Source organism: Toxotes jaculatrix, chromosome 7, assembly GCF_017976425.1.
Source record: "Toxotes jaculatrix isolate fToxJac2 chromosome 7, fToxJac2.pri, whole genome shotgun sequence".
Taxonomy (NCBI): Eukaryota; Metazoa; Chordata; class Actinopteri; family Toxotidae; genus Toxotes; species Toxotes jaculatrix.
In genome coordinates this window covers 20,537,414-20,561,248 of record NC_054400.1, presented here as the reverse complement: position 1 = coordinate 20,561,248, position 23,835 = coordinate 20,537,414, and the positions used below count along the sequence as shown (strand labels likewise).

Sequence of the window (23,835 nt, the reverse complement as noted above, 5' to 3'; positions counted from 1 at the left end):
TGTAAAAAATACCATATTTTTTCTTAATAAAAAAAGCCACAAAAAACTACAGTAAAACTATAACAATCAAATAAAGAAAACAAATTGAAAAATCAAATATATGAGGCCAATCACGTGATTTTACAGAATAAGGGAATAATAGCTGATCGGAAAACGAATCTAAACCGCGCTGTGGGCTCGGAGTTTAAGGGGGAAACCTCTTGAAATGATTTTTTCTTTCCATATTTTGAATGAATCTGGGGCGGTTTTGGTGGTGATACACGGGGAAAGGCCACAAGATTGAAGCAGGGAAATGTGTGACAGACAGCGGAATGAAAACCGAGACTGCACGCCTGCACATTCGCGGGGCCTGTGTGGGATCACATCTTCTTCTGAGTGCGTTATAAATGCTCCCCATCCGCACAGAACAAAGGTGGAAATATCGTGGGCCACTGTGACATTAATAAAGCCAAACAAATGACAATAATACATGACCGCTAATGCGAGAGAGAGAGAGAGCGTCCTCCAGCCAGTGTGAGCACTCTGGAAACATTTCCGTCCTTCAGATTCATGACCAAAATCTATTTTTTTTTCCTAAGCAAGAAAATAAATAAATAAATAAAAACTCTGGCTCTTCTTCCTGTTGCTCTTTTGCTGATTTGTATAATTTTGCAGGAAACCAGTGTCAATCTTAAACCACGGCTGAACAAGCAATGACAACAGGTTAATTTAAGTCTCATCTCCGTGTTGGCAGATATATTTTTTCCACTTGATTAAATCTTGTAAAATTCAAATAAGACTTCACACTAGCTGAATGACTGTATTTTTGCACGGTGAACGACACACACACTCTCTCTCTCACACACACGCTAGGCCCTCAGGCCAGCCAAATCCATCGCAATGTCTTTTTTTGATTTTTGTTTTTAAAATCACTGCACACCAACCAAAGCAATGCGAAGAAACGCAAAAGGAAGAAAAGCGGAGAGAGAGAGAAAGAGAGAGAGATTCCCTCCCCGTAACTGATCTTACTGTTGGTAGTCGTGTTTGCAGTAAAGTTTCCTTTCTCTGAAGTAACAGCTGGTGGTGAGAGGCTGTTGACACACGGTGCACTGCAAACAGTCCTCATGCCATGAGGAATCGTTGACTCTCATCAAGAAGCGGTCGGAGATGGGACGCTGGCATCCTTCACACACGGATGGATGATGACAGTCAGTCCCTGGAAAACGGAAGAGGAGTTTGGGGCCCGTCAGGAAACGAGAGAAGGCCTGAATCAAGGACTACAATGTCTGATTAACAGCTCGAAAATGTTAAAGGCCTACACAGCTGGGGCTTAAGGAAATCATCTGAACTGCATGGCGTTTAATCACATTTGTAAAAGCAGGTTTAAAATGCACGAGTTTGATATTTTCTCTCCAATAAGGCCAGCACTCATCCAGACATCAGACGCGTTCAGGATGCGTTTCTTTGTCAATACCATAAAAAATAAAACTAAATTTGTCATCAGTGTCTCTGTTCTTTAATCCATTTGCACGCTTAAATATGACCTTTTGTCGGTTTTGCATGATTGAAGGTGAAAACACACACACACACACACACACACACACACACACACACACACACACACACACACACACACACACACACACACACATCAGGAAACAAAGCAGTAGTGTGCATGCATACAAAAATAATGACATCCAGACAGGAATATCAGTCTCGTGTTTGACCTGTGCTCGTAGATCAGAGTGATTTGCATTGGTTTTTATACAGTTAAAAAAACAACAACAAAAAAGTAGACTCACCGAGCATGACTCCCAGCGTGGCCTGTCCCGATCGCAGGGGATGATCTTCAATTTTTATGCCGTCCAACATGACGCAAGTCTCGGGTTGTTCTCCCGCGGAGAGGCGCTCCAGTGACACCAGACCTGTTGCAATATCCATAAGAATACGGTCAGACTTGACAAGAAAATCCCCGGCACACAAAGCTGTCTGGAGGAAGAGCGAGGACGACCTGTTGGAAACGGTTTGAGCTCCGTGTGACACAACTTGCAGCCCGGAGGAGGGAAATAATAGAAAATGAACTTAACTAGACGAAGTGCAAAAAAAAAGTCGACTTTGATGCTCGCAATAGTTAAGGGGTAAGAGGCAGTCTAAGCCAGCTACACAAATCCCTGGCGTGTCAGAGGAGCGTGGAGAAACAGAAAGCAAACAATAAAAGGTGGAAAACTGTCTCGAACAGTCACCTGTTATGATCAGAGGACTGAGGAAGCTTTATCGTCTTCGTCCTCAAGCCGACGGGAGAAAGCTGGAAAATGTCTTCACGGAATAACAGTTTCGTCAAGGAGGAGGAAGAGAGAGAGAGAAAAAGAAGAAGAAGAAGAAAAAGTTGACAACAAATCCAAAGATAGGAGTATGCGTGTAGATGTCCCGGCAGTAACTCTTTGAAAGTAACAGAGGCGGTTGGTTGGTTGCGCTCCTGTCGCTGCAAAAAGTCTGAGATCGAGATTGAGGCGAGTGGATCCTCCCACTCCTGCATGCATGGCTACACTTTTTTTTTTTCATTCCCCCCATTCACCGCCATTGGGATGCTATTGGAGCAGAGTACAGTGCGCTCCACACAGTCCAATAACAACACACACGGAGTCAACCGAAGAGAAGACGAGAAGGAGAAAAATGATATTTTACAGAGGCCTGGTCTGACACTGACAACGGTGTGATGATAATAATAATAATAATAATAACAATAATAATAATAATAATAATTATTATGTCTTTAAACTATTATTTCATTATAAGTCTGATTATATCACACGCTTTCCAATAACATTATGCATTTTGTAGAGATTTTTCTAACTTAAAAATATTAAAGTGAGGGTGAAAAAAAACTTTTATATTCATCGTGAATTGTTATATTTCTTTCAGTAATATAAAATACAGATATCTGTGTGTGTCTCCTGAAGCATCACATGCTTTCCTCCTTGCTCTTTTGTGTATTGTTTCTAGTGGAAGCTGCTGTCCCCCTTTCAGCTAATGCACCTGGCGATCAGGGGCGATAACAGCGGTCTGCTCGGCTCTGAGGTGGCCTCCATCAGCCCAGACTGTCCATCTATCGCTCAGGGATAAAATAGCTGTATTAATAATGATGATAATAATAATAATAGATGGTGGTTATAATAATAATAATAATAATAATAATAATAATAATAATAATAATAATGATCATTATAGGAGAAATAGCATTGACAGACTTGCCCTGTATTTATTTTGCAGTACAACAGCAGCTGTAGATCAGCTCTTATTATCGGCGGATCAGTAACTGATCAGTTTACTCTTTGATCTGGGGAACGAGTCCTCCTGCAGAGTAAAATAAATCCACACACCGACTACTTCAAAATCCTACAACAGCCTCTCAAATATACATTTTTTTTTCAAAAAGGACATACAGCCTATATGTGCGTTATGGGTAAAAATAAATAAATACAAATTCAGGAATGATCGGTTCATGTCTTTGTCAAGATGCGATCAAGAGGTTTGGAAAGGTGCGGAGGAATATCGTGCACTGAGGCCGGTCTGTCTGAAATTACAGGGCTGCTAATGGGATTGCGCGCTGCTTCCCATGTCACGCTGCGTGAGAGGCTGATTGTTATCAACTTCTTTAAAAAAAAAAAAAAAGCAGGCCCAGACAAGACAAAAATAAGAAGACTGGACACATGGAGCACAACTGAGACAAAGTATGTCTCAAAGACACGTAAAGCAGTAGTACTGTATATTGAGATGAGCTCAATGTAGCCTTTATCGCCTTTATGTAGAATGTGTGTGAATCTTAATAAGAAATAAAAAACAGCTGCTGAAGAAAGATAATGAACATGTCTGTAGCACCGAATCCAATACTGCATGAAGATGGCTGACATGGCAGCAACGATTTCATAGCATAATAATAATAATAATAATAATAATAATAATAATAATAATAATAATAATAATAATAATGACAATAGATAGTTAATAGACAGAATAGAATATAAACAGAAAAATTCAAATGAATCCCCCATACATGTAAATTATGGCAAAATAGTCTATAAAAAAGGAAAAAAAATAAAAATTAAATAACTCCAGAGTCTGAATTATGAATTATGTAAAATCTCTATACGCAGTGTCTACCTTCAGTCCAAAGTCGTGGCTGCGTGTTGTTTTTGATGTCCTTTGTGAAGCATCAAGGCGATGACCTGTAGCCCAGTTTGGAAAAACAGAGAACAGATTGTTGGCGTTGCCCTCTGCCGTCCAGAGAGAGAACAGCTGAAGTTATCTGGGAAGATACAGAGGAGTCAAAAGCAAAGAGGATGTTTCACTTACTGTCGGTTTCTTTCTTTCTTTCTTTTTATTTTTTGTCTCCTGTTAGAAGGATTTAACTATCACTAATATACTTAAAGTACGTAGACATACAATATGAGCATTGAAATGATTATATGTTTCGTTAAAGGACATTCGCTCTGTTAAAATGACTCCATACCTGCCAGTCATGAAGTCATCCACCCCCGGCTTAGCTGTTTTTCTCCCCCCCTTCTATTTCCAGCACTTCTATCAGCATGGGGTCAATTCCCTCCGCCTGACACTAATATTGGATTATCTTATCACTAAGCAGCATTACGAGCTGAACACTATCGATACAATATAATCAATACATTTTCAAAAACATATAAAGCCTGCGCCCCCCTCCTCCCGCTTCCCTCCCTCTTCCTCTCCCCCTCACCCCCACCCTTCTTCCACCTCCGTTCGTTGAGCAGTTATTGGCCAGGTCACTTGTGTGAATGAGGACATCAAACATTCATTCAATAAATCAATCCGCCAACTTTTAGCCTGCGGTGTTTTTAATGAGCCTCCACATGACAAGCCCTACCTCGCCCTCTATGAGGCAGGAAAAGAAAAAAAATATATAAAAATCGCTGCAGCAGGTGTGCAGCACAGAAAACAAATGCTCCCTAAAGTTAAACAATTTACTTTAACGCAACCAGAACTGTTGCATCCATCGGAAAAGGTAAGAGACTATTACAATGCGCCTTTATGGCATCAGTGCGCGTTGCTGCGGGCTGGATCACTTGTGCGTCTGCTGTGATTTCGATTAGAGTTTTACACAGTGAGCGTAGTGACTCTGAATATTAAGAAAGACAGCGAAGATGTGGCAGTGCGGGGTTTTTGAATGCAGGAGGAGAGCAAACGGTTTCAGGAAAAAAAGTGAAATTATGATTGTACACGTGAAGCTAAAATCTGCGAAAAATTGTGCACAGTTTGGTGGTACAAGGTTCCGCGGAAAGTGCGTTAAGAAAACGGAGAAATCTACAACTATTAATTAACAGTTTTTATTCTGTCATTACATCTATTTAAATAAATGTTTCATTTCATTATGTTGAGTTCGAAAATGTACAAAACAGTGAAAAGAAAAAAAGGAATATAAATAAACACATACAACAAATAAGCCAAACTATAGATTGAGTTCGTTAAATTTAAATCTCATCTAAACACGATCAAACTAAAACACGGGTGTAAACATATTGACAATTTTTTTTTTTCCAATTTTAATTACATTTACTTCATGCTGTTTATCAGCCACACAGGATCCATTCATTCTCCAACCCAGAGAATAACTCACACCACTCCAACCGCGTCAGGCCTGCTCTGCTCCAACCCGCAGGCTACAATCAATGAATCACACCAAAAAAAAAAAAAAAAAAATCACTGGAAATAATAACATTCAAGGCCAAATCAAAATGTATTAAATTGGACACGTGGCCTGTAATGAACGCTGTCATAATCTTTTATTTATTTATTTATTTTTCTATACACAATACCGCCACAGGTTTGTCTGAGCTGAAATGCGAGCATTTTCAATTACGCCTGAAACAAAGCGCACCGATAAGCATTTAAAAATAAAATACCTTAGTGAAAATGAGAAGAACGCTTCAGATCCTCAAAGGAGAAACTCAGCAAACCAAAGACATAATGGCTCCCTAAATTGCAGGGCCAGAGGACTTTGATAGTTAACTCACTTTGATCTTTTAATGAGTGTTTCTAAGCTCTCCATGATGCAAAAAAAAAAAAAAAAAGGCTCCAAAAAAATACAAGCATCCTTCATTTGTTTTCTGCCGAGTTGTACTTGAGCATCTTAAAAACAAAGACTGTGCAGCAGCAAATTATTTCTCATCCTAAAGACATTCAAAGGATTGAATGGGGGGAAAATCTGGGGTTTTGATATTCTTCTTCTCTTTAGTCCCGCACACGATTCTCTCACACGGACCTTTCTGTAAAATCATTAACTGTGGCCGTGAGGAGGGTTTCAAGGGCAGAACACTTTTCCCGCCGCTGACAGTAGTGGATCCACGGTGAAGCTTATTGAAGGTTTGCACTTCGGCAATTTGCGACGAATCAACTGTAATTTAATCCGTCTGTGCTGAGTCTTAATGTTTTCTGCGATTTTTGATTGAGGGCGGGGGGGGGGGGGGTGTTCTCTCATATTCAAAAAAATGAATATTGTTATACTATGATTTCACACAGCAGGCAAACAGGCAGGGCACTACACTGCTGTGATAACAAATAGGCTGAGAGATTGCCTAGGGCCCCACAGGCCTATGGGCCCCTGAATACTAAATATAACAACTGGTTTTTGATTTAAAGTTTTTATTTTAAGTCAGAAATAAAGTCCATCTGGTATTGTAATTTTTGCTTTTTTTAAAAACTAGAATTCTAATAAGGGTTATTTACATGGTATAATGTTCTTAGAGCTTATTTACATTCACAGATGCACAAATACAAGATAAACAGAGGATATATTTACGTCACATCCCCTTCGTCCCCCTCACTCACATATTTCTGCTTTTATTCTGCCTGAAGCACACGGTTCCTTCTTACCTCACTGAGCCAAAAAAATATGATACTGCAGGATAATCCCAACTCCCCAAGGATTAAGCCAAAGTATAATACAGCACTGTCAACCCATGGCTAGATTTGTTTATGGTATGATTTATTGGATTCAGCTTTTTTTTTTTTTTTTCCCACTGACAAATTTATTGAGTTCTTGACAGATGGCCTGACAGGGCCCTCTGTGACAGCGAGCTGACATACAAGTTTGAAATGTGAGTCTGAAAACTGTTTACCTGTATTTGCAGGATGAAGTTTGTCAACAATACATATATAATGTAATTAACAAAAGATCAAATATTGTAGCCCTATTTTCAAGTAGTGATAGACAATATAACACTAATAAAAACACAGATACAATTACACAAATTATTATATCTGTAGAAGTAGTACTGTTACAATCACTACTAACGTCACTTAAAAAAGTATGACTGAACAATAATTTAAAGTTGGAAACAATAATACATGTAATTGTTTAAACTTACTAAAAGATGAGTTAAAGCAAATTCCAAGAGCATAGATAGAGACACACAGATGGATTTACACAGATCTCAATTTAAAACTCTTTTTAAAAATCATGATTTAATTAATGAATAATTGACAATTTAAAAGGTGAATATTGACAGTTTTGTTACAAAAATTAAAAGGAAACACCCAAATAATGCTTAAATAGCACAATCACAGCTGTAAAACATAAGTCTATTGTTTGAAGTCCACTATCTCCTATTTGTTAATGATATTTACTTTTATTTTAGGGTGATGTTTATGATTATCCAGAAAATTCAAGCAATATGGGACTTTAATCATGACAAAATAACTAGAGTGTAATAAAGTCCATTTAATCAAAATCTTGTGAAAAGTAAACTGGCAATAGTAAAAGGCATTTTTTGAATATATTCAAATTTCTTTCCACTTTGGTGTAAATCATAGACACATATCATCACTCTAAACGTCATCTTTCCTTTATGTGAAGGACCAGCTCGTCTAATGACAGCGATCCATGATGCAGTCAGATTTATGCACCTGGTCCCCTGAACACATATTACTTCACAGCTGTGTGCTGGTATTACCCAACACCGACCAAAAACCCACCATCTGAATTACAACATCATCCCCTGCTGGACAAAACCAGGCAGTACAACTTCATCTGCTGCACCACTGCAGCAAAACTTCTACCACCCCTTCAAATCATCATTAACTGAAGAAAGCCCAAAAAAAAAAAAAAAAAAAAAAATACTGCAGTGCCGCAAATGCAGTATATTAATTATACTAAATGAACATCATTATTATTAAAAATATTCTTCCAAGTCTCATAAATACAAGGCTGTTGTTTGTCAAACTTTCATTGAAGTAAACTATACTGGATTAGTCTGTAATACTTCAATATGAAAGTCTTTTTCAGAATTCTTCAGCTTACAGTTAATAAGCCTTTGTTTTTATCTTCATTATGACAAACACAAAATGTCATATAAATTACTGCACGGTCTTAAATACTTTATGTCATTTCCTATTTAATTCCTCTGTAACATTTTTTTAAAAATAAGACTAATAATAGAACAATAATGGAAACATCCTGTCTAGTATTTCTACCACTGAGCTGTATATGCTGCTAATTTGCAAAAATTCTTAAAATGTGTCATCCTACATTGTCTTTTAAAATAAATACATTACCTGTCAAAATGCTTTAGGAATGCATTTTTTTTTTCTCCGGGCCATTAGTCACATTTTTTTGACAGTGAGATCCCAGAAGACGTTAGTCTAAATTTTACTTTATTACCTGAATATGTTTTGAACACGTTATATGTTCCTCACTCTATCATTTGCATTTTGTCTTTTCTCATTTGTCCTTGTGACGTGGTTTTTCTTATTTATCAACTATCCTGGTATTGTTCTTGTGATGTGCTGTGGTGTATTTTTTTGTTCTGTAATGAAAAAATAGTGACCGTTTATTACAAACATAAAATATACAGGAAAAATTAGTTATGTTTTACTTAGAAAAGTTTGTAGATGAAAAGCTGATTGTATACACAGCATTATTTTGTAGTGATTAATGAAAATTATTTTTCATTTTATTTTTCATAGTTGGTTCAGTGTTGTGAAGAATGCCTTATTGTTTAATTGGCTAATGGTAACCACCTTTAGAGAATGATATACCTAAATATATACTACATACTTAACAGTAAAAATACAAATTATTATTATTAGCTATACAAACACAATGTATATTTTTCATTCATTCATGTCTTCTGCCAAAAATGCATTGCACCAATTATGTCTTTCAAAATATCATTATTTCATATATTTTCATATTTTTATTGCAGAGTTGGTTTGTGTTTTAAAATTTTTCCATTTCAGTGGACAAATGAGAAAAAGAACATTTGCCTTCTTTATAATGTACAGGCTAGTGTATTTCATTAAAGCTTTTTCCTCACACAGTTTTTTGTTGTAAAGTCAGAAAAACCAAAATTGAACGAGGTCTCTTCTGCATTGTGTCATACAATAATAAAATATAGAAAAAACAAAAACAAATATCAAATGTTTTGTGATTTCTTTTCTTTTTTTTTCTCCAAAGGATTATCTTCAAAACATTTTAAAAAGTTGTTCAAAGTTGGATCACAGATGGTAACAGATGATACGTTATGAAACCCAGCAATAACAAATACTTCTTATTCTGTGATGTGGGAATCTCCCTTTCCGCTCTGTTTTACTTCACACACAGGCTACGGCCAAACAAGTCTTCATGTGAGCCTAAGCTGTTCAGACACATGAGGAACAACTTACCGCTTGGTAATTTTTGAGCAAAATTAAACCACGCTCTCCAAATGTCTCCATGAGACACACGCCCACATGTATATGTGACTTTGTCTAACTGATGATCGTCTAGAGAATCTTAAATCCTTCTCCAACAAGGACCACTCAATAACCCACACGGAGGTGCTGAGTGGGGGAGTTACACAGAAACTAAACAATGGTTTGCCCTTTGAGAAGAGCCTTTCACAAACTTTGGCTCGTGTGCATATGAGCGACTGATGTTGCACCGTCACGTCGAAGCAGGTTACATGGCATTTGTTGTTACATGACTCCTCTCATCATTAGCAAAAGTGTCACAGCTTAGGCGAGATTTGCAGCGCCTTTCATCAGATGATCATGTTATTCAGTGGATTTGTCTCCGCAAAAATAATGTTTCCTCTGACGAAGGGGGAAAAAAAAGTTAGAGCTGCGGGAGGCCAGGAGCATGATTTTAGGATGTGTGCCATTAACAACAAACATAGGCCTTCGCTACCCGCTCCTCATGTGGAATTTATAAATTCTCTGTCTGCTGAATAAATTGCATGTGCTCACAGACTTTGCGGCTGAAGCAGTGAAAGATATTCTAAATACTTCTACACAGATACTGGCTGTGATACAGAGCTGGAGTTGAATGGTTTTGCTTTCATGGCAAACACATATCTGGAAAATCAGTTGAACCTGGTACCAGCACTAATCCATGTGTTACATGTACTGCATGTACAATGACAGGGACAAAAAATGAAAAATAAGAAACAAATCACTGAAACAGAACAAAAAATATCCAGACAATCTGGCTTCTGAGTCAAGCAGCAATAAAAAAAAATCATTATAATCAAACATCTGTATATGTGTTTTTTTTTTCTCTGCCTCAATCAAACACATTGAATGTGTTTTGTGTGTACTGAATGTGAGTGTGTGCGCACATGTATGAGTGTGTCATTAATAGGCTGCACTTCAGAGAAAAAGGTAGAAATCCACCAGATGTTTTGCAGCTGGGTGGATCTGGTAGTGAAGATCTAGACAGCATCTGTCACAGGCGAACATTTCTAATCTGTCCTGAACATTAGGCAGAAAGCACTAAAAACCCATCACTGGCCGCATGTGCTGCTCAGTTCACAATGTGCTCACCGCAGGCTCTGCAGTTTGGCCCAAAGAAAGCTCAAAATTAAATGAGACTAAAAATACAAAAAAAAAAAAGGAAAGCAATATTCATCAAGCTGAGCAGCAGAGATGCAATTTTAACAACACTATTCCACAATGACGCCTTGCAAAATCTCCTTTTAGCAGAGTACGACTGATAAACGTTTAGAAAGCAAAACAAGGGCTAACAGGCCAACTGAAGCTATTAGGGCAGGGTGCCTGAGGCTACAGACCAAGGCTTTGAACTAGAGGTCCAGCAGAGCTTAGTGAGGTCAAGATCTGTCAAACAGCAAGCAGAACTAACGTCGCAATGCTCTGGACAGACACATCTTCAAAGAACTTCAGTTGTGCATTAAAAAGAATGAAAAAGCTATGCATTTAAGATATAGTACAGGGTGCCATTCACACTTTAGCTTCATAAAACGAATCACTTTAAAAGTGTAAAGACTCTTGTTCAGAAAACAAACCTTTTCAGACAGATCTAACCGCTGAAACTCACTTTCTATATTTTTAATGCCACTGCAGATGCTTCCTGTAAATGTTAACAATAAACTACAGTGGTTCCATCGCTTTATATTGCAGCTAACTAGCGTGTGTTTAGCTTATATGAAGAGTTTGTCTGGGTATGTTTTGTATGTTTAACTGTGGGAATCGCTCCAAGCTGACCTTGATGCTCTTGAGATATTTCCCTTCCTGGGTTCATGTGCCTAGTTACCAGTTGGTCAACCTCGTGCCCTGTGAACTGACCCTGTCCTCCCTCTGAGGTTTGAAAGGAAAAGAAATCCAATCCTCCGGGGAGCGCTCCGGCTAACAAGAAAACTGCTGGCCCGAATCTCTAAGAAGTGCTGTGTTTTCCCACTGGACCACTTTCAGCTTAATAAACATCTTAACTAGCCAGAGGTCCCACGGGAGCTCCTGGGAAATCCTCTGGGCAGCCAGAGCTCAGGAGCTGGTCCTTTATTGCATCCAGGTGGTTGTTAAAAAATGCTGGCCGGCCATAAATGTCCAATAAAATGCAAGTGGCACCTTCAGGGGTGGACAGGGTCAGTGCACCTGTCTGTGGACGAAAGCTCCACTCGCACCCACCCTCACCCCATGTCCGATCAGTTTGATGTCGCACTCGTATGTTGTGCTACCACCATGTCCATAAGGATTATTTAACAGACCTACTGTTGGCACAGGCATAGGGGCCCAAGGATTCAGGTGGCCCCCACCCAAATGGTCCAAGAGAGACAAAAAAACTACTGCAAAGAGACTCAAAACAACTACAAAGATATGCAAAACAAGATACACAAAACCAGCTAAGAAGAGATGCAACACAACTACATTGAGACACAACAACCGCAAAGAGATGAAAACTGTTTGCTCGCATTAATGAGGTGTGTGTGTGTGTGGGTGGGGGCCCATTGTCTAATAATCTGTCCATGGCCATGTCAGCCACATGGCAGCTTATAGCACAAAAATATAAGCACAAGACAAAGTCCATTTTTCTTTTGCTGTCACCCTGTTGTATTAATGCACAACTAACTGGTAAATTAGGGGGACGCTCGTTGAAATTCTGTCCAATCACTTCCTGTTGTTTACGACTACTTCACACGAATGTGAACAGTGGCAGCAGCCTCCCTTCATCTGTCCAGCCTGGTCGCTGTCCAAAGGGAGAGTTAATTGTCCCACAGGTTGAGCAGAGACCTGGACGGTGTATTGGGCCTTTGATCTGACTTGAAAGGAGTTAATTGATTTCTGTGTTACATGCAGTGTTACAGGGAAGGGGGTAAAAAAAAAAAAAGATGCTTGCTGGTCATTTCACAACACGTGCACAAATATCTGAGGGAGAGAAAGAGAGAGAGAGAGAGAGAGAGGAAGGGAGGGGATGAAGAGAGAGATCACCTCACACCCGACTCCATCCCTGCTCAATTACAATAATTTGACTCACATGGGCTGGCCGCTGTGGCAGAGAGAGAGGGAAGGAGAGCCGCTGAGTGGGGGAGGACGGGGGGGGGGCTCCATCCCTGCTCTGGGAGATCACTCATCTTACCTCTAGCTGAGGTACGGAAAGACAGATTTGATGTGCGGCTCCCCTCGGAGTGCAGCCCGGGGGCTTGTTAAGGTGGCGGTACGGAGAAGACCACACGTCTAACCTCTTGCTTTAAGTCTCCGCGGGGCAGTCCAGCTTTTGATGACGTCAACATGGAACAAAGAGACAAGAGACTGTAGGAGGTAAGAGGTAAATGGCAGAATAGTGTTTCACTGATAAAATCTTTGTCTCTGTTTCGTAGAAAAATAGCACTTACTTATTCATTAATCTTTCTTGCAAGCTTTTCCTGTTTAAGGTCATAGAGGACTGAATCTATCCCAGCATGCCCTAGCCTGAAGGAATCACTACATCTATGTTGGTTCTTGTTGTGAAAATGTGAATCCAGTACACATTAAATGTGGCTTTACAACTTCTGTTTGTGTGATTTGCTGTTTCACCTGTCTGAGAGTCTGTTCACCATGGGTCCAGCTCTGGTCTGGACCTGCTTTGACAGGCCTCCTGCCTTCACTCCTTCACCTCTCTCTGTCTCTGGTCACCCCAGCTCAGGGGGAAACAGGGCTGTCAGAGGGAGAGTGGCAGGCTAAGCCCGTCTTAACACAGCACCTCAAACCACCTCATAAATACAGGCTTCCTTTTCCAATTTCCAAGCGGCCCATCCACCCCTGTCTACATGCTTACACACTGCTCCATGTCATGCGCCGGGGTGTGAGTTTAAAAATGACCACGAGACATCTGGCGGACTCACAGAGGGTGGGGCTTTGATGTGCTGCTCTGCAGTTCAGCTCAACTTCACCGGAGCCAAATCCTCCGAGCGATGCAGCAGCAGTGACTGAGGAGCCTAAAGTGGGCCTGGTCAGTTAGAGATAGTGAGGGAGTTCATGAGATGCCTTGAAACAGATTCACCATATGTGAAAGGCTTAGAGACAGCAGCCCCTAGCTACTCCACTATCATTTAAACTACTGCAGATCAAAAAAAGTCGCACCCATTTTAATTTTAAAATGTGGTCTTTGAAAATCATTATTTTCCATATCATAAAGTGGAGTGAATGGAAAAGTGAAACCATGTGAGGCAGCTTTTTTGATGGGCGACGCTGGGCAGGGCTCACGACGGAGTTGTGGTTCTGAGAGCAAGATTACTCTGTGCCCATCTGGAGAGTTTGGCCGCTTCACTCAGCATCGACACAAAACTCCCAACTAATTATCAGTTTTAGTCTAAACACTTACATCTGACCTGCAGAGCTAATACCAGACTCAACCTGCTGTCCATTCTGAATGTTGCCAACATAGACCATGATAATCTGTGAGGAAGTGTCCACATTACAGCAGCAGTGACTGAGGAGCCTGCTGATATTCTGCACCTTTGCAAACACCTTTCAACTTCCCTACCCTACTTTTCTGTGCCACTCAGCCCCAAGCACATTTGCTCCTAGTGAAGACGTAAATCTTTAAAAACAGGCAAGGAACACACTCCTTTCATTTTTCTTAAAAAAGGACTAATTTCCTAAAGCAGCTGGGCACCGCAGCAAATGTTACTGAAACAACAGTGACTAGTGACATTGTAGGGGACTATTTTCAGCCGAGGATTAATACTTATTTGATATTTTAGTGAGTATTTACAGCCGCAGGAGGTGTATGTTCATTGTAATGAAGGAACATTCCACTCACTGCAGCTGTGTCACTCACCCATGTGTTTTTAGTCATTTTTGGACAAGAATGGAGGTCTCTAGCACGCAGGGATATATTTGAATAAGGAGACAACACTGGTAACTGGTTGGTTTTGGTGTTTTCATTGGATTTGTTAATAAAAACAAAAGTGTAAAGAAAAACTAAACTTACCTGAAACAAATCATTATTGAAAAAAAAAAACTAAAATAACTTAAAATGGATTAAGTAATTAATGTAAGTACTAATATTGTTTAAGGGTTCAGAATTCTTCTTGGATACCTTCAAAATAGTAAAACGGAAAAATAGCACAGCTCCACCTTTTGCTACCACGGGCTATGTACGGATCTGGATACATATGGCATACTGTATATATGCACTTTAAGCACAGCAGGAAGGAGGGCTGTCAGAGCCTGTCACTGTGCTCTAGGGCATCACTGACATGAGTGTCACCTCCATGAAGGAGCATGAAAGCTGTTCCCTCTGCACAGGATTCCTCAGACCGTCGCTCTGATTTCCACAGCAGAACAGAGGAGTTAACGCAAACGCTCGTGGAGGGTTGTCATCTGCTGTACGCTTCATTAAACACCTGTGAATATCAAAAGTCATTAGGAATTTTGGTCAGAGGAAAAAAAAAAAAAAAAAAAGGAATATCTTGCACTGTTAGCAGAATCCATAAGTTCACAAACTTAGCAGGAGGAGAGTCTAACAAGAGGGACATTAATCCATTAATGAGTTGCTAATACTAATTACACCTGCAAAAATGTGCAAATGGGTGCTGACAATTTAATTAGATGCAAATGACATGTGAGCAGGAGTGAGAAGATAGTGATGTTTTGGTGTCCAAGTGTAAATTCTGCTTCTGAATCTGGCAGCAAAAAGTGACAGCAGGGTGTTGTTAGTTTGTGAAAGAGAAAATAAACTCTTGTGTTATGGATATTCAGAAAAGTAGGCTTTAGGAATATCACAATATCCAAAATGATCTCTTGCCCAAAAAACTCTTCCTTTTCCTGCATTATTTTTCCCCCACATCACTCTCATTAAAGCTGCCGATGAGAATAACATAACATTTCAGAGCTCAAACGTACTGGTGTTCTATTCTTAAAGATCTGACTCAGTAGAGGACTCACATCTGACGTGGGTGGGCATCTGGGGTAAAGGACTCCCATGTCTCAAAGCTCTGCTCGCTCTTGCTGCGCCGCTGCTCATGATGAACTCTGTGATGGAAAGATGCTTCGGCTGGAAAATGAACATCAGAGGGGCCTGATTCTGTGTGTGTGTCTGTTCCCTGTTGTCCTCTCTGACTGCTACTCACTGTCAGCACGGCCTTGTTATACTGATGAGCAAAATGTGAGTCACAGCTAACACACTTTTATGATTTAATCTGTTCAGGGATATTAATTAGTCCAATTCATTTTGAGCGTGACACCATTTTGAACAATTCTTTTGAGACTGTCTGAGTAAGATATGACAAAACACACAAATTTAGAAAAAGCCACTTTCAAAATAAGGAAGTTGAAAAATGTCTGGCATTTAATATTCAAGGTTGTATATTATCAAAAATATTTCAAGAACTTAATCATTGCCATAAAATCTGTTAAAATAAAAACACAATTTCTGTCTAATATTACATACTATACATTTGCAGTTCATCCCAAATCTTCCTTAATTTTATTACTTTTTTTTTTTTTCCAAATGATCTTTTTGGTCCATCAGTACTTTTCCGGTGCTTGTGGCTCTGTCAGCTTGAGAGGGCTGTAAGGAAAGCTACACGGCAATGCTTCGCTCTGTGCTGAAGCTGTAGTGAAACTGTAGGAAGAAGAAGAAGAAGAGGAGGCACACACTGATGATTGAAATTATGTTGTGAAAAACATAAGAAAAAGATCACCAACCCACATTATTGTAATGATTAATCCCAAAGCACACAAAGGCATACATTTACAAAAAATGCTGCAATGAAATTCAGACTCACACAGCTGATACCATTACATACATAATGTCACAGATTGATAGCAACTAAACCATAGATTTAAAACATTCTGGTTTAATGTTATTCACCCAATTGGAAGCCACAAGCATAAAATTAGCCCTAAAGCAGAGAGATTAGGTGGCCATCCAGACTAAAGATTGAGAAAATATAAAGAAACACTGCCCCCCTCTGGGATGTCAAGGACATGACTTTAAAAAGCAACAGGGCTTCAAACATTCTTGGCTTATGTAGCATTTAAAGACAGTAAAGTACATAAATCATTATTTTAACTCCCTTCTGTTGGAAAAAAATTCAACTTTCAGTACCAGTCATCTGCCAAGACACTCAAGATTATGGTGCTGGAAGTCTGTTTTCTCCTATTTAAGCACAAACCCAAATATAAGAAATGTAAGTTACACCATTTAAGGTCAAAGGTATAACGTTTGTCCCCAATACAGGCCCATAGGCCAGAACGTAACAGATCTACATGAATAATAATTTCTTTGTTAACGTTACTATAAAATTCATTGCTATCAGTTACATTCACTCAAACAGTTTTCAAGTCCACAGCAATCTACAGCCTCAAGTTACCTGATATAAAAATGTTATTAAAAGTTGCTGAGTTCCACACAGTGGGATATACAGATGTTATATTTGGGGGAAAGACAGCACTGGAATTAGACTGGCATTTGTTACCAACAGATACCCTGACTTGAGGTGCAGAGAAAAGTTGGATCATGCGTCACCAAGAACATTAGCAGTTCCCTGCAGCATTGTAGCTGAATCCATGTTTCCAAAATGTATTCTTTAAATCCAAATTATTAAGAAACGGTCAAAAGAAAGACAAAGTTCTTAGGGAAAGTGATTAAGGGAAATTAAACACTCTACAATAACAAACACTATCATTTTTGGTTAGTTGATGGTCAAGCTGTTTTAATAATTCCACATTTGTGTTGTGGGTGTAGCTCGACCGGCTGAACAATGAAGTTGTGCGATACAAAGTAGTGCTCATTTCACTGAGTTATAGCTGTATTACCGCAAGGAAGCACTAGGTGATGCTGTATGATCACTGAAATAAGTTTCCAAATCTACAACAGAAGCAATGGAGCCACAATGGCTGAAACCGGGTTCTCTCGATCAAAATACCACCTTCCCTGATTTTCATCTACTTGAGGGGAAGCTGCAAGTTACCCAAAACCTGTCACATATCACAAGGCTGTTAGTTGTGAAGAAATTCAGCCCCCCACCACACTAAAATTCAGACTCAACATCTGGCACAGTAAATAAATAATCCTGTGTGTACGTGTATGTATGTGTGTGTGCGTGTGTGGATGATGGATGGGGGAATGGGGTGTTATCAGGGAGAGCATGTATCAATGTCTGCCAGTTTTACACACAGGCTGACAGGACAGTGACACACTAGAACATGGGCGGCAGTCACCCAGACGAGCCGAGCTTCATTTCCTGTCCCTGCTCCACTGCCAAAAATATGTGACATGTTGTCTTCATTAATTCCACCTCTATTTGGAGCTCTCCCTCTCACACCTCTCACATACCCCTGTACACTACTGCCCCTCCATACATTCACATGGAAACACACACACACACACACACACACACACACACACACACACACACACACACACACACCTGCACAAGCACATGCGCACACACAGATAACTCCCTACAAACACTCAAAACCAATCATACATAGGTGCTAATGAAAATCTTGTCATGTGTGCATACACTCGTCTCTCCACCCTAGCATACTCCCTCTGAAAATCATTAGCCAGCCGCCAACAACATTTTTCAGCAGAGCAAACTACATAAAGATGTCACTTTAAATCGCTTACTAATTAACACTTAAAAAGACACAAATTAGATATGCGTGGCTAAAAGCAATTATAATATCCGCAAGTTTTGCGAGTCATTTGGGAAATGAAAAGAATGCCTAATTGCTGGAACCAACATCATCCGAGACATGGCTTAAGTGATGCCTGTTAGGAAATGGTCTTTTCTACAACTGTGGCTGTGATTACAACAGTTTTCCTCAATTACATGTGCATATGTATAGTTCTATAGTTATAGAAAGTACATCTCCTTCATGAACCTATATATTTTAATGGGTTTAGAAACAAAGCAGTTAGGATTCTGTGCAGAAAGTGTCACTCGTTTCTGAAGAGGGGACAAAAGAGAAAAAGAAAAAAAGAAGCACCACAGTCAAGCATGGACAGTGACCTCTTCTGGACAACAGAGGGAAAAGAAAAACTCACCAGCATTTAGAAAACTGGGATACAGTTTAATACTAAAAAACTGCTTTTTCTGAACCTCAGTATTTTTGGACTTTTTTTGGCTCATGAGCCACTTCAACTGAAGCTCTGAGACAGAAAACCCAACAGACACTGAATTTATAGTGTAACGCCAACAGAGAAAAACAAGGAAAAGTAGACAAAGAAATGAAAACATTTAGTGCTGCAGACGTGCATCACTTTGTAAAATAAACGCCTCTGATGTCCAGCATGTTTGCGACAATATCATATTAACTATATTTCCACCCCTTGTTCTGCAGATATCATCGCGGGATAATAATAAGAGGAGAGAAGTAAAAATAACACAATGGTGAGGGATGTTTCCACTTGGAAACTAATTATCAAGCTAAGCTGTGACTTCATCCTCATCAGCCTGGCCCCACCATTAATCTTGTGCTGTCGTCCACTTCACTAAATCCTGTGTGTTACACTATCTCACATTTACTTCATCAGCTCCAGCGCGGCTGTAATTAATGATTTCTCATGCCCTTCCCTTCCCTTCCCCAGCTCAGCTCACCATGTGTCCTCCTGCTAATCACACTCTGTGAGAAGAAAGGAAGGAGGAGAGGGAGAGGAGAGGAAGGAGGGGAAAAAAAAAGACAAGAGCATATAGGATGAGCAGCCAGGCTGTCTCCACCCTGGACACACATACACAGACATACACACCATTAATACCTGCGCTGACAATGAGCTTCATTCAGATGACCATATGACAAGATGGCGACTGTGTGATTTGGATAGTATGTGACAGAAGACAGAGGCAGAGTGCAGAACAGACACCTAGTTTGATGAGGGAGTGTTTGCTCTGTAACACATCTCAAACCCAACAGCACCTGTTCTTTTACAGTGGTCTGTCACTTCCTGGCAGTTCTGATACCAAGATACCGTGCTAATGAGAGAGAAGGGGGGTTGTCACTCTCTTTAAAGCACACACACACACACGCATACACGCATACACACACACACCCACACACAGACACACACACACAATGACTCTTTTTTTTTTCTTTCCTCTTGCTCTCACAAACACACGGGCTCTAAAGAAGGAGCTGCACATAGATTATTTTCTTCCTACTAATGCCTGCAGGCTGCAGCGTTTCATCTGAAATGGAGCGGTGCTTTTATTTGCCTCCACGTGATCTCTAAATTTTTCACTACTGAAGATGAAGCTGTTTGGAAACTTAAAAAGTTAAACAGAAATATGCAGAATATGACCAGAGAAGCTCCTCGAGATTGCCAGCACTGTGTGAGATGCAAGATTGAGCTGTTTGAGAGAAGAATTGGGGGATAAAAGTCAAGTGTTTTGGAACAGGAGATGAAGCTTTTAAGAGAGAATGGCTGCCTTGCCTGGCCATGCTTTTATTCAATTGGGGCTTAGTGGAGCCAACAGGGCCTCGCTGTCTCAGACACTTAATTACAACCCCAAGACCGTTTGCTTTGCATTCTGGGCCAGCGGCGTCAGCGGCAGCCGACCGTTGCAGCCTCTACTCACTTCCTCCTCGATCTCTGCCAGGGATTTGATCGTAATGCCCGTTAAATTGACTTGCTGCATCTGAAATCAAAAGCAGGGAGAGGAGGAGGGAGAAGAAGAAGAAGGAGAAAAAAAAACACACACACAAGAAACATGGCGGTTAGGCTCATGGCTAAGTAAGCATGCTTAAAATCTTTAATCCTCTCCCTCTCTGTGTCAATACAAACGGGGCTATAGTGACAACCGCCGCCAGCCAGCCAAATGGACTGCATTGAGCCAGCTCTGCCTGACTGCACACATTCATCACTCAGTCTGGAAAGGAAAGGGAAAGGAAAAGGAAAATAAAAAAAGGAAAGGAAAGCAAAGAAAAGGAAAAGAAAGTAAAGTAAAAGAGATAAAAGTAAAGTAAAGGAAAGGAGTGGTTGCAAGACAATTAACAATCATTGCCACTCTCATAGTGTATATAGTAAAGAAGTAATTTTGCATTTCACCACCAAGTTCCTCAGAGAATCTTTACCTCCTCGGGGTTGTCATAAAACTTCTCAGGGATCATAAAGGGCACATCATCCAGAGCTGCAAAAACATAAGAAAAGACAAAGTTTAATCTTGACTTTTAAACAAAAAAATAACTATTACTCCCTATTTTTGACCCTGAGTATTTCCACAAGAATAAACGTGGGGATTATAAAACAGAAAGCTATCAGCATCCCCAGTCACTCCCCCCCCCAACCCCAGACACCTCCCCTCCTTCCGTCTATGGAGAGAAGATGAAAGGCTTTTTTATTCTCCGCTGTATCTGAGCACCTCCACTCTCTCCTCCAACCCAGCCCTTTCTCAACCCTCTTCCAGTTTAATTACTCTTGATTATTCCCGATTCCGTCTTGTCTGAGAGATGTTCACCTCCGAAACAAAGACACACTCACACTAGGCACAGAAAAGTGGAAAGAAGAGAGACAAAACATTCACCAGATATCAAATTTGCATGAAAATAAGCCACACTGTTCAGCCGGCAAAAAGTGGATTGAAATGAGGACTTGCCAAGAGCGTGGTGGTATAATTAGCATTTGACCAAACAAACGAGCTTCAACAGAGCTATAATTAAGCAGGCCTGTAATTAAGTGTATGCCCTTTATCATAATGATCGTGGTTAAAATGGTGTGATGGCTGCCAGTTGATTATTAATGGTGTAACCCCGTACTGCATGCATCCTGCACTGGAATCAAGGTGTCATGACTGTCAGGCTAGAGAGCAGCCCTTTGTTTATAAAATACATTAGGGCCCAAATTAACACAGGGTGACAAGGGACACAAAGCCTCTCGTTTCCAGACTGAAGGGAAAACTGCAGCTGCTCGGCTTCATTATAAAACTCCCAAATCTGGAAGCACAAAACTTCTGCTGCTGTTGGCTTCGACAGGAGCCCCAAATATCAGGAGGCCAAGCTTCCAACTGGTGTTCTTTTACCCACAGTCCATCAGGCCGCTGGCACAGGAAAAGGAACTCATAAATGTAAGCCAAAGCTGTTCATGAGTCATCGTTTTGGAGCTGACACTCCTTTTGGTCTTTCCTGTTCACAGCAATATTTAAAAGGATGAAATTCCAAAGTATCCCTCACTTTGACACCTATGTGAATTTGCTTTCCTCTCTTGGTTATAGCACAGATCCACGGTTTGGCACTTCCCACTCAAGTGTAGTACAATGTGATCTTTGTAATCAAAGCATGACCATCACCCTCATGACCACAGGAAAGCCTATTTAATTTCTTGGCTCACAATCATCTCCCACAGTAAAACTGTAGTAATAACAAGAGTCCATAGTGGTCCACTGTGCTTTGAATTAAATGCTAGCATCTTCACAATAACAAGGGAATAACAGGCTGATGTTAAGCAGGTCAAATCTTCATCATTTTACTTTAGCATGTTAGCATTTACTAATCAGTGATAAAACAAAAATACAGCTGAGGCGGATGGGAATATTATTAGATTTGGAACCAGAAGTATCTGGTCATAAACCAAAGTGCTGAACTAACCTTACCTCATGATGGTGCTGAAAAATTAAGGGATCACCAAAGTTATTACAGTTCAGTTCATGAAGGGGACACGAGCGTGTTTACCAAATTCAGTTGGAATCCATCCAGTAGTTGAGCTATTTCACTCAAAACCACAAATGTCAACCTTATGGTGGTGCTTGAGGAACAGTTTTATGCTTGAGGAAAAGTTTTATGGCAATCCATCTATAAAACTGCTGTTGAGATATTGCAGTCTGGGTCAAAGTGGTGGACCTACTGAGCGAGCGACGGATGGGCCTAAAGACCGACATTGCTAAGAAAGCACAAGGAGTGACAGGTTTAGTACCAGCTCTTTTTCCGCTCACCAAAAAGCTGTTCCGTGACATCTACCTCCCTGCAGCAGCTTTGGATGTGTGGCTCTTTGGGGCAGCAAGAAGGCCAGGGTGATTGGCTAAACACAAAGGCTCATTTAAGCTCAAAAACAAGTGAATAAACATGCACAACTGTGTCGCTGGGAGCACCAACACCAGGAAGAGGTAGGGAGAATAAATTTGAATCAACCGCCAGCTACGGGGAGCTGAGATTGTAGCTGCTGATGGATCTGTGTTGCACAGATGGATGAATGCACAGAGTTGAAGGCCAGAGAGTTTCTTTATTGCTCAAGGATTACATTTAAAACCAGATCTCACTTTGTATTCCTACACCATCTATACTAGAGAGGCTATCGTACAGCCAGACAAATGGAGAGGCGCTGGAGATGACTTCGTGGTAAGGAATGAATCCTGTACCACAGAGAAATCTGAAGGTGCAAAGGGCAAAAATAATGTAAATCCAATCTTCTGACCAGGAATCCCACTATGAAGCATGTTCTAGCCCCTCAAATGGCCAGGCTACACTCCATTAACTCATGAGTGTTTCGCAGTGTGGGGAATTGGGTAGTTATTTGGCATTTGGAGTATATGAGCGCAGTCAATACGAAAACATCTGGTGAGAATTTTGGTACAATGACTAAGTTGATGATGATGATGGTGGTGATGATGATGGCAGCGGTGAGCGCAGAGGTGGCGTTAAGTAAGGAGGACCCCGTGGCTTGAGTGATTGTAGTGTAAAGAACGGAGTCAGCACAGGCCCCGTGTGGATCATTGCCTTATTAATGGCTCCGTCAGGTGCGATGAGCAATGGCTGCATTGTCATCTCCAGCCCCTGGGCACAGATGAATGGCTGTTTCAGGGCGGGAAGGGCTCCCTCGTACGCTGGGCTGAGCACTAATCCCTCACTCTTCCATTGTTGGATGCACTGTCACCCAGGACTTCAGCGGCGCCATACATTGCATTTCCAGGGCTCTAACAGACATGGCCAAGCACACAGGCGTACACGCACACACACACATATACCACACCGAACTGTGCTCCGACACTGACCGATGGAAAAATATGCGTGGGTGATCGAGCATACCCCATATTACCTGAACCACGACTCAAGAGTAACACTTTGGGACTGTTGATGAACTTTTATTTTACACTTCACTAATTCAGCAGAATTGCATTGATCTCTGTCTAGTAT

General features: G+C 40.5%; 2 protein-coding genes across 3 annotated transcripts in view; both read right to left on the bottom strand.

Moving 5' to 3' along the window:
- The window catches only part of lmx1bb (LIM homeobox transcription factor 1, beta b), a 46,113-nt gene extending 41,863 nt beyond the window's left edge, over positions 1-4,250 (bottom strand). Inside the window, exons 1-3 of one of the 2 annotated variants that reach the window (XM_041042557.1) lie at positions 4,141-4,250; positions 1,782-1,904; positions 1,009-1,195 (exon numbers count right to left, since the gene is read on the bottom strand). In XM_041042557.1, the coding sequence (XP_040898491.1) occupies positions 1,009-1,195; positions 1,782-1,851 (257 nt within the window). In that variant the 5' untranslated portion in view covers positions 1,852-1,904; positions 4,141-4,250. Of the gene's footprint in view, positions 1-1,008; positions 1,196-1,781; positions 1,921-4,140 lie in introns of those variants that run through there. The other variant, XM_041042556.1, reaches the window with a different exon arrangement.
- An 11,779-nt stretch (positions 4,251-16,029) lies between these two features.
- mvb12bb (multivesicular body subunit 12Bb) overlaps positions 16,030-23,835 on the bottom strand; it is a 35,957-nt gene continuing 28,151 nt past the window's right edge. Inside the window, 3 exon segments of the mRNA XM_041041456.1 lie at positions 16,030-16,327; positions 20,289-20,348; positions 20,785-20,840. Of these exon segments, the coding sequence (XP_040897390.1) occupies positions 16,286-16,327; positions 20,289-20,348; positions 20,785-20,840 (158 nt within the window). The 3' untranslated portion in view covers positions 16,030-16,285.